This window comes from Hemicordylus capensis, chromosome 3 (genome assembly GCF_027244095.1).
Source record: "Hemicordylus capensis ecotype Gifberg chromosome 3, rHemCap1.1.pri, whole genome shotgun sequence".
NCBI classification, from domain to species: Eukaryota; Metazoa; Chordata; class Lepidosauria; order Squamata; family Cordylidae; genus Hemicordylus; species Hemicordylus capensis.
Window position 1 is genome coordinate 197,322,361 of NC_069659.1, and position 12,135 is coordinate 197,334,495.

The window sequence follows — 12,135 nt, forward strand, 5'->3', positions numbered from 1 at the left end:
CTTGCAATTACCAATCCACAATTGAACCTGTCCCCTTATGTGCACCTGTCCACCAAGGGGGAGGAGAGAAGTATGAGGGGTTGCAAGGGAGAACTGGCAAGCAGAGAAAGAATGATTCACATCACACATTTGATTCTACAATATAATTGTCACACACACACACACACACACACACACTCACATATAATTCCACCCTGCGACTGAAGCAGAGTTCACAAGATGTAGTAGTCTCAAGTCCACATCATGTAGAGGCTGCAACTATCTAGCAACTATTCACCTTTCAGACATACCAAATGAGTCTATCTGTGTTGACACATCAAGCTACAGCATCATTCTGTGTAAAATTCCTTATGCATACAGGAAAAGAAAACTACCAGCTTTTGATTGGATTATATGTTTCTGGTGTACTGAAATCCTTTCTGAAAACAATGTCTAAGGCAAGTATTTTCTTTAAACCAATGGTAGAGTTTTAAGATGCCCTCAGCAACCGTAATCTCTCTGACATGAGAGCACACAATTTTCTGCCTGGGATGCATTTTTTGCACATGCCCACAGAGAGAGACAGTAGCTTTCCTTGATCGAAGTGAAACTGGTCATGATGGAATGGGCATCCCTCCTTATCCTAGCTTCACGGGACCTTGGAATTCATTCACCTCTTCTCTGTCAAAGCTCTCTACCGATAGACTGATGTCCTCCTCCTTGCAGCAGTGCAGGATCAGAGACTATCCAGGTAGGAGTATACATCCTCCCTACCAGGCTTATACCACTGTTATGTAACAACTTGCCTGCAGGCCAATCATTCCGGGGGGAAACTGTGGAGGGAGAGGCCTTCACAGGCTAAATCCCCAAAGTCCAAGACGTGAGGCTGAAAGATTTCAGGAAAGATTTCCCATACTTTACTTTCCCATAGAAATTGTGTATTTCTAAAATTCACTGTTCCATAAAATTCATTAGTAACAAGTACATATATGTATTATTGATTTGTAAACAGGAGGGTTAATATACTCAAAATAATCCAAACCAAAAATCGAATTAGGAATGCAGCTAACTGGCTATTAAGCTTAAATCAAACACAATGCTAACATTATTGGACCACAAGTATAAGCAAAACCAAAACTAGAACTGTTTTGGTTATTTTTTGTTTCAGTACAACAAATACACAGAGCAGTATCTCCTTTCTTTTCCTGAACTGTGCAAGTTGGAAGTCTTTTCATAAGATCTGGTTTTTTAGTGCTTTTGGTTTGAAAATAGTCCTAATAATGCCTAATCAGGAAAAAAAAGTCAGCTGGTAGAGGTAAACAGAGTATCAAGAAAATGTGCACTGTAAAATATCCTGAGCATTTTTTTTCCAATACAAATGAGAAAACAATGCATGAGAAATTTTGCAGAAAAAAATCTGGAAATTTTTCCAATTAATTTTTTTCAAAAAAGGAAAGCAAAGAAAAGAAAAAAGAAAAAGGAAAAAATCTCTTCTTGGGTCATATGCTGTTTACCCTCGCACGAAACATAAATGCAACCATGGTAAACCAGTATTGTGAATCACCAAAATAGTAGACATTAAAAAGTTAGTATGTACGTAAAAGCTAAATTAACATTATTGAATAACATCAGAACACACATTCAGTTACCTCTATGCTAAAATATCCTCTGTCTACATAGTCACCAAGGAACAGGTATCTTGTGTTAGCAGGGGATCCTCCCACTTCAAATAGCTTCATTAGGTCAAAGAACTGGCCATGAATGTCTCCACACACTGCAACAAAAATGCTGCTGATTAGAGAACAAAGATGATTTTTACTGATGGGAAAAACAACCAAATCCAAAACTGGACTCAAGCAATCAAAACTAGACTGCATATCATGAATCTCAAAACTACGTTTTAGTACTTAGCTGCCCTCCACAGCTTATCTAGAGAAACATACAGCTGTTTTGGTGAGAAGCAGGATAGGAAAAGTATTGACACTTAATGGATCATAAAACAAATCAATCCAGAATTTTCACTCGAGGCACAAATGACCAGGCTCAAACTATCATACTTGGGACACATTATGTGAAGACCCAGCTCCCTTGCGAAGTTCATAATGCTGGGAAAAGTTGAAGGAAAGAAGAGGACGACAAGCAGCAAGGTGGATGGACTTGATTACGACAGCAATGAATGCATCACTGAGAGACCTAAATGGCGAAGTTGAAGAAAGATCATCCTGGAGAGAAATCTATCTATGTGGTCGCTAAGAGTTGACACTGATTTGACAGCACTTAAACAATTTTTCAGCTACTGGAAAACATAATGGAAACTTTAAGTGCCAACAAGGATCTTTAGGCACAAATTGTTCAAGGCTATGCATTATTAAGTTGCCAATATAGTCCAGAAGCTCCAAAACGGTTTTCACAGCAAGCAAGGAAGACCAAAGCGATTTTAACTTTTCCAAGTATACATATGGCAAAATTAAAAACATTTAATTGCACTAATGCAAACATTTCCTCCTTTATTATTTTTCTAGCCTTTCATTCTTTTTGTTTTGGACCCCCCCACTCCTCACTCCACAAAAACCTTTTGCTTCCAGTCACATATCTCTCAGCCAAACCTGCCTCACAGGGTTGTTGTGAGGATAAACATTCCCATGTACACCGCTCTGGACTCCCTGGAGGAAGAGCGGGATAGAAATGTCAAATAAATAAATAAATAAATAAATAAATAAATAAATAAATAAATAAATAAATTTTTTGTCTGTCCCTCCCTCCTTATGACCTTTGTCCTTTTCTCTCTTCTTGTCATTGTTCCTCCATGTTGCTTCCCCTTCCAGCATAATATGCATAGAGTGGTCATATGCCAATGGCACACAGCCCTAAGCAGCCAACCCAGGCATATATCACTACAAGCATTTAGACCACAACTTCAGCCTTCCAGCTGTTTTTGGACTACAACTCCCATCATTCCCAACTATTGGCCACTATGGCTGGGGATGATGGGGGATGTAGTCCAACATCAGCTGGGTGTTCAAAGTTGTGCAGTCCTGATTTAGACTGAAGTACATGGCAATGTGGCACCAAGTCCCCTGGAGGAACTTGCTTCTTGAGTTGCATCTAAACCTGAAAGTTCCCAGACTACAAACAAATCCAAGGTCATCTCTGAGATATGCAACTTGTATCCCTACAATGATGGGAAGTAGGAAACCAGATAAGGGAGATTAACCTATGGAAAAGGAAGGTTTTTCCTCAACAACAAAGGCTGCTATCTGAGCAAGTAACTATCTTACTGTTATTGATTGGCTGCAAAGAGACACAGTTTCTAAAAAAAGAACAAGAAGTTAGCTTCAATCCGAACCTCTGGTCAAATTACTGCCTATATTCACATTCTTTTAAATGATAATATAATTAAAGCTTTTTGGCAATTTTTGAATTTTTCATCATTTACCATATTTACAGTTCATTGTGGTCCAAAATCAAAGCCTTAATCCTACTGCCAAACATAAGCTGCCATGAATCAGTTTACTGAGAAAGTCAGTGTATACATATTTTTAAACCAATCAATCAATAAAATAGCAGCAACACTGGCAGGAAAACTTGCAGTACCTTAAAGACCAACACACATTTTACATGGCAAGGACTAAATCCTATATCAGATGCTCACTGTGACTTGGAAATCCAGTAGCTCTCTATACAAGATTAAAAGGTAAGGATGTACATCTCCTGAGATTGCAGAAATAGCACCGAATGTGACAGCTGATCTAGAATTCAGTTCCTGACAGCTTTTTGTTTTAAAGCACATTTCTTATGGCGGCAAATAGGTTTTAATGTATGAATGAGAACTATCTGTTGAAATCTCAGAAACCAGGAAAGTGGTGGAAATAGATTTGCAATGGTCATGTGCTCTGTACATCTTCAGTGCTCTGTACATCTCCTGACCAGCAGAAATCAAACACATTATGAAAAATGCATCATGTATACACATAGCAGATTTTAGCTTTTGTTGGCACCATGTTTGGATTACCTTGGTCCAAATTTTAATTCTTTTAAGCACAAAGTCTAACACAGCCCTGGTTAAAAGGTAAAGCAAATGCAAAAGAGTCAAGATTATCCAACCAGAGTTGGCAGCATTCCCATCCCACAGAAGTCCAAGAGCCCAGATGAATGCCAATGTGAGTCAAGCATATCCAGTGTACAAAAATATACAAAATACAAACAGAAAGCGGGAGGGATAAAGAAATGCTTTCATTCTTCAATATATTATCCAACTACCGACCAGAATTGGTCTTAAGAGAGCCTTGGGGGCCTTGGCTCTCCATTGCTAGGAGCAGCATTTGGTTATCAATTACTCCAAAACTAAAATTGTCTGTTTTAACAACAGAGTTAAGAATTTCACTTGGTCTGCAGATGGTCATTGAACTGAGCAGGTGAAACGTATTAAATATCTTGGAGTGGCCTTTTAGTACAATGGTAGGAAATCTGCACATGTCAGACTGGTCTCTGACATGGCACAAAGAAGTGAGCAGCTATACTGCGGTTCCACTGTACTCAGGGCGGTGGCTATATCCCTGCCGCTATCTATATTATTAATTCTCCTGGGTGTGCCTTGGAATGTGCGTCCCAGCACCCAGCTGATTGGCTGGGTGGTGGAGGCGCCTGATTGGCTGAGGCGCACCCAGGAGGATTGGTTGCCGTGGTGGTGGCAGGCCGGCCGCGGAGACCATAGGTGGCGGCAGGCCTAGCCCAGCCGCAGAGGCAAGGCCCACGAGGATGGAAAGGAAGTGGGAGGGGAAGAGAAGTGGTGGTGGGGAGGAGAGGTGGCTGGGCCCGGCACAGGCCGGCCATGGTTAGGAAGCAGAGACTGGGGCAGAAGGTGGGGCGGGGGGAGAGGTAACCACAGGCCCCAAAGAGCACACAGATGCTCTGTGCGGGGTCAACTAGTTAAACTATATCTAACCAAATCTATGACACAACTCTTACATGGTGCCCAACTGGGCTCCTATACTAATCTTGTCACTCGATAAAGGACTCAGTCAGGCTTCCTGAGAGTTCTTTTTTCTGCACCTAGGTGCACTGCTAATGTGATGATTCACCAGGAGGCTGGTTTATTAAAGGTAGAAACTAGGGCTTGGCTGTTAATCATTTACTATTGGCTAAAACTTCACCTTCAATCAACAGGACTTATACCCAAATTTTTATCAGTCATGCCTCAGCCGCCTTGGTGTCTGAAGACAGTCAATAAACTCCTTCTCCTTGGATTAGCTCCAGACTCCTTACTTGAAATGGGCCTTGTGAGAGCAAAAAATAAGGTCCGTCAGCGACTGGAGGATATTGAGTTGCAGAATGAGGTGGCTTGTCTGCCTGCATTCTACAGACCACTAAAGATCGGGTCAGGTTTTTCTTCTGCACCATATCTGACATCTATTAGTTTTTCTAAATTCCACTGGGCCTTCTCGAGAGCCTGTTTGAATGCCTTCCCCTCAGCCTTGCTTACTGGGAGGTTTCAACATCTACCCATAGAGGCTCGACTTTGTCCTTGCAGCTCCGGTGAAATCAAAACTATTGCTCATATTTTATTGTATTATAGTTTCTATCGGGATTTTAGGCACTGTCTGATTCTACCCTTATTGACTAGATTCCCTGGATATTCTGATGATTTTTTTAGTTAAATTTTTACTTGCAGATAATGATTTCCTTATTTCTTATACCGTGGCAAAATTTTGTTATATAGCCATTAGGGTGCATAGCTCCTTGAATGATTCAAAGGGGAGCTCAGACTGTTCATGAGACTGCTGTGATGATGATTTGGTATCGCTCTAATTGCTACTGTTATATTGTTTATTCATCTGATATTTGTTTTCTGCTATTGCAACCTTTGTAATTTCTGGCTTTATTCTTGGTCAATGACCATAAATAAATAAAACGAACTAACTTATCCAACTACCCATCCAAATATTCTTGCCTAAAACTTTAAAGCAACTCTTACACTAAGAACAAAGCATAATTATTCATTTTCCAAATATTTTGCTATAACAGAGGTATATGTCTTTGTGGTTGTTCCAAAATCTAATAAGCACATGTCATTTTTCCAGCAAGTAGTAGGTTTATAGGGTAGTAGGTTTTTAGGATATAGCTTACCATCTATATATATAAAATAGGGATGTGCAAACAGGTTCGACATCAAACGTGTTTGACGTCAAACTGAACAACCCCCTGTTCGGTCCAACCCTGGATCAACCGGGGGTTCCTGAGGGTTTTTTAAAAAATGTAAATTTGAGCTATAAAGTCCTAGCATGTAGATGCTCTGTGCGGGATACGCTAGTATCTATTTAATACGTTACTTTAAACATCAGACAGTTATTCTTTCTTCCGCATTCTTTGACTGTTGAAGCAATATTGTTCTTTTTTTAAAAGCTACCATAAAATAGTAGTAAAATACTATGGCATACTATTTTACTATCATCATCCTTAGTGACCTACCAACTCTCAATGTTCAAGTTAACCCAATGTTCTACATAGTTTAAATTCAAACCCAAAGATATTGTCAAATTTGCTAATGAACTAGTTTTCTTTATCATTTAGTCTCCACTGCTTATGCATCCACTCTATCATCAAACAAAGCAGGCTCTTGTCTATGAAAGATCATACCATATTAAATTTGTTAATCTTCAAGGTGTCATAGGAAATGGTCATCCTTTCATGAAACTGAAAGGCATTTATTTAAAGGCAAAAGAAAAATGCAGCATTCATTAATGCACATTAGAAACTAGGGATGGGGGGGAAATTCTAAGTCGTTCAAAATACACATTTAGAATTTCCTTCAACAGATAATACTAAATATAAGGAAGATAACATATTAATGTCATAATCTAATGTGTTTAATTGCAGAAACAAATTTTCGATATGTTGTGTATTAAGACAAACCTAATAAACAAGTCAGGAGAAAAAATATTTTGTTTCAGAAGTACAAACATTATTGGTAATAAAATCTAAGAAGCAAAAATGACATTTCAGAAAGACTCATTCTAGTTTCTACTAGACTTTCAAATTGTCATTTATAGCAATTGTCATTTATAACACTGTGTCCAAGAGACAATACATAGTAATATATATTTAATAACTGACATGTTATTGCTTCTGTCCTACCCTATTAACGCAAGAATAACCTCTTGGCCTCAGTTATTTTAGTTCCAAAGAGCTGCAAATGAACTATTCCTCTAAGCATTTATGGAATTAAACATGGCAGAACTCAACCAGAGCTTGCACCTGTAATAGGAGCTTCGACTTCTATCATGGTTTTCTCTCTTCTTAAAATTGCAGCACCCTCATTGATGATTCTAAGTGCAATTTCTTCATCTACCCGACCTTCTTTTATTAAGTGGTTCTTCAAAATATCAACCCGGGGCTTTCCATCTGTATCAAACACTTCTTCCAACGTTAGTCGATGTGTTGGTGGGAAAGGGACAGCTGAAATTCAAAGAACACCAATATTACTTAAAACATACTCCCTGAAAAACATTGTGTATATGAGCAGAATTATTATTATTATTATTATTATTACATTTTATATCCCGCTTTTCCTCCAAGGAGCTCAGAGTGGTGTACTACATACTTAAGTTTCTCCTCACAACAACCCTGTGAAGTAGGTTAGGCTGAGAGAGAAGTGACTGGCCCAGAGTCACCCAGCAAGTATCATGGCTGAATGGGGATCTGAACTCGGGTTTCCCTGGTCCTAGTCCAACAATCTAGCCACTACACCGCGCTGTGAATTTTGATCCACATTTGACAAAAGGAATTGACTTGTTTTTGAAATAAATTCATTTGGTTTAAAATTGTACAGCAAAAGGCTGGAAGTATGTGGAAAGAGTGCAGTGCAAGAGCTGTAATGCAAAATCCCTGCCAGTGATTGCCTGGCCACACAGTAGCAGGGATAAAAATGCAGTGCTTTACTATTCCGCAAAGGAATGAACAACAAACATACATTTATATGAGAGAAATTAGAAAGTGCCCTTGGAGATACCACTGAGATTGGGGTTGTAGTGTAAAATGTCCTTAGCTTGTGAAATTCCCTTTTCTATTCTACTGAGCATGGTCAAATGCAGCGGAGCATGCTTAGTATCATCAAATGAAACTGTTTCCTATTTGTTGCCAATAACTCCTGTGGAATTTTCTTTCTTCAAAACAGGGAGAAAACAAATCCCAATTTCTCAGAACAGCATCAGATTTTATTGCTTGTGTTATTTTGAACCAAAAGAACTTTGAAATCCATTGAGGGAAGGAATATAATGTTGTTTATTATGGGAAATTTTAAGTGTTCTGAAATGCCTGGAAAGCTAGCAAGAAAATAGCATGCTCAGTCTCTCCAAATGTAGCCAGTGCCCTTGCCCTGAAGATACAACTGTGAAAAACTCTTGCCAAAAACTCTTCTGAAATTTTATTTGTTTATTTTTACATTTATATTCCACTCTTTTCTCTGAGGAACTCACTGCATTACAGTTCTTGCACATGATTATTTTTATCCTCACCACAACCCTGTGAGGTTGGCTAGGCTGAGAGATACATAACTGGCCCAGAGTCACCCAGTGAGTTTCATGGTTGAATAGGGATTTGAACTTGGCTCTTCCCAGTCCTAGACCAACACTCTAACCACTATGCTATGCTGGCTCTTCCTACTTATATATGCAGTGCTTTGTTTGCAATGCTATTGAATTGCAGTTAAATAAACATTTCCCTTCCTATTTCTTTTATTAGATGGGCTCTTTTTCAGTGTTTGCTATTGAATTCCAAGCTGCACACACATCAAGACTTGTCCTTCTGCATGTCCTGAGAAGAAAGCCTCTGTGTGCTTAAGCAGACATAGTTAGTGATGATGGTTGTATAGTCCACAACAGGGTGGATTTGATTTAAATCACTAGCAGGGTGGATAAAAATAAAAAAAATCCGATTTAAATCAAAAAATCTGATTTAAATCAAAAAAATCCAATTTTTTTGATTTAAATCAGATTTTTTTAATTTAAATCGGATTTTTTTGATTTTTATCCACCCTGCTAGTGATTTAAATCGTGATTTAAATCAGTTTGATTTAAATCAAATCCACCCTGGTCTACAATTAGGGATGTGTATCCCTCTGAACTGGTCCGGATGGGCACGGGGGGGTTGTAGCTTTAAGGGGGGGGTAGTACTCCCCCCCCCGCCGCTCTTCCCCCTCCGGCGCTGTAGCTTTTGTAAAAGTTTCTGGGGCGGCAGCATTCCTCCCTGCCGCCCCTGGCCCCGTCGTTAGCCCTCCAGAGCTCAAGTACGCCACACACATGCGCCCGTTCTGGCGCGAGTGCGCACTCGCCACCACGCGCGCGGCGGACCGTCGACGTGTGACGTGTACGGAGCATGCGCGCGGTGGCGGCGCGCGTGCCAGAACGGGCACATGCATGTAGCGTACTTGAGCTCTGGAGGGCTAACGACTGAGCCAGGGGCTGCAGGGAGGAACACTGCCGCCCCAGAAACTTTTAAAAAAACTACAGCGCCGGAGGGGGAAGAGCGGCGGGGGGGGGGGAGTACTACCCCCCGCCCTTAAAGCTACAACCCCCCTCCGTGCCGAGCCGCCGGACCGGCTCGGAACCGGACCGGTTCGGAGGCCTCCAGCATGGCCTCCGAACCGGTCTGGGCACACTCCTATCCACAATTTCACAAGTGATTGTTAGCTTAGCAAAGCTACTGCTGAACAGCTTTGGCAATTAGAGGTTTCTTAATTAGAATTAGGAATGGTTTGTGTTCACATTCACTTTTCTTTGCATTGGATCTCAGCGAGTATCTGGATTGTTTTGGTTTAGGAAATTTTTTGTCTGTGTCTGCAGTGATCTTGACCTCACTTCACTTTATAGACTTGCCAATTTTTATAAACATGCTAATCTTGCTAATTGAAACTAGACCTCTCTGGAGATGTAAAAACCAGAAGCCTACACAAAGAGCTGGAACACATGCTGTCCTGTCCTGTTAATAGATAAGCTGTTTAACTTTATAATTCAATGTTTGAATGCTTTTGACTATTCAAGTAGTTGCTACAAAAATGTGCTATTGATCTAAAGTTCCTCAGAGTGAAAGGAAATCATTATTTCCTGTTTTTTCTTTTCCTTTCTCTCATCTATTTCTACAATTCTGTTCCTTATTAAAGCTTTATATTCCCAGCTGCACAAAAAAAGTTTCCACTGGGAAAATGCCCCCCCCCCCCGCGCTGCAAAAAATGCATCCAGGTGCACATTACATGGGAATAAACCCAGGGGAGGGGGGAGGAATGCAAAATTATCCTCTCGTCCATGAGAAGCCATGTTCCTCTAAATGAGAAAAAATGCAAGAAAATCTTTCCTGAGTACAGAAATCTTATAGGGTTCTGAAAAGTCATGTTCTTGTTCATGAGAAAGCAGCACCCGTGAGAAAATAGTTCCCTGGCACTGAAATATCACAGGCCACTTGAAAATCATGTTCTTCTCCATGAAAGACAGCACCTGTGAAAAAATCTTTCCCTGGCAATGAAATCTCACAGAGTACTGGAAAATCATGTTCTTGTCCATGAGAAAACAGCATCCGTGAGTAAATATTAACATGGTCAAGAGTAAGATTTCACAAATAAGAAACAATCACATTCATGTCCATGGAAAACAAGTAGTTCTGGCAAGAACTAATCTGCCTACTTTCCTTTCACTAACCCTACAAATGAATTAAATTTGTAGGGGTTAGTTAGGCAGTTCACAAGGCACTTGCGTCTCAAACATTCAAGCACTCACCATCTTGTATTGAGGTGGACAACATCACAAACTATGCATGAGGTGCCCCTATGTGTCCCTACAACTGTACTAAATTTGGTCCAAATAGGTTCCTACTTGCGCCTCAAGCATTCACGCATTGGCCATCTTCGATTGGGGTGAATGACATTATCACAAACTACGCTGTTGAGATGTCCCTTTGTGTCACTCACTACAACTACACCAAATTTGGTCCAAATCAGTTAGGCGGTCCACATGTTAGCCCACTTGCGTCTCAGACGTTTATGCATCCGTCATCTTGAATGGGGTGGTGGACATCAGTGTTCTCTCTAACTTTTTTCATCCGTGTGCAGAATGAGTTTTGTTCTGGGCAGCAGCATCAAGGCAGTGTGCACGCCTATGGATTCAGAGTGGGACCTTCCTGATTAAACCTGAGCAGGTTCTAAAATTAACTGAGCGGACATCAAAAAACTTGTGAGCACATGCAAGTGTGTACGCCTTAGAGGGAACACTGGCAAACATACAGGTGAAACTCGGAAAATTAGAATATCGTGCAAAAGTCCATTAATTTCAGTAAAGCAAATTAAAAGGTGAAACTGATATATGAGACAGACGCATTACCTGCAAAGCGAGATAAGTCAAGCCTTAATTTGTTATAATTGTGATGATCATGGTGTACAGCTCATGAAAACCCCAAATCCACAATCCCAGAAAATTAGAATATTACATGGAACCAAGAAGACAAGGATTGTAGAATAGAACAATATCGGACCTCTGAAAGGTATACAGTGTACTGTACTTGATTGGCCAGCAAACTCGCCTGACCTGACCCCATAGAGAATCTATGGGGCATTGCCAAGAGAAGGATGAGAGACATGAGACCAAACAATGCAGAATTGCTGAAGGCCACTAATGAAGCATCCTGGTCTTCCATAACACCTCATCAGTGCCACAGGCTGATAGCATCAATGCCACGCCGCATTGAGGCAGTAATTGCTGCAAAAGGGGGCCAAACCAAGTACTGAATACATATGCATGCTTATACTTTTCAGAGGTCCGATATTGTTCTATTCTACAATCCTTGTCTTCTTGGTTCCATGTAATATTCTAATTTTCTGGGATTGTGGATTTGGGGTTTTCATGAGCTGTACGCCATGATCATCACCATTATAACAAATTAAGGCTTGACTTATCTCGCTTTGCATGTAATGCGTCTGTCTCATATATCAGTTTCACCTTTTAATTTGCATTACTGAAATTAATGGACTTTTGCACGATATTCTAATTTTCCGAGTTCCACTTGTAATCACAAACTAGGTCACTGAGGTGTCCTTATGTGTCACTCACTACAACTACATATTTTATGTAATAGCTGGACCACAGTTTCTCAGTACTCTGTTATAGGTGTGTA

The 12,135-nt window shown here is 40.3% G+C and overlaps 1 protein-coding gene across 15 annotated transcripts in view; it reads right to left on the reverse strand.

Moving 5' to 3' along the window:
- The window catches only part of PPP3CB (protein phosphatase 3 catalytic subunit beta), a 64,538-nt gene that overhangs the window by 40,497 nt on the left and 11,906 nt on the right, over window positions 1–12,135 (reverse strand). For 14 of the 15 annotated variants that reach the window (XR_008318979.1, XR_008318978.1, XR_008318977.1 and 11 more), the window contains exons 2-3: window positions 7,234–7,434; window positions 1,629–1,753 (exon numbers count right to left, since the gene is read on the reverse strand). Coding sequence is in view for 11 of the 15 variants with exons in the window: in XM_053306668.1 (XP_053162643.1) it covers window positions 1,629–1,753; window positions 7,234–7,434 (326 nt within the window). In the remaining 4 variants the exon portion in view is untranslated. Of the gene's footprint in view, window positions 1–1,628; window positions 1,754–7,231; window positions 7,435–12,135 lie in introns of those variants that run through there. The other variant, XM_053306671.1, reaches the window with a different exon arrangement.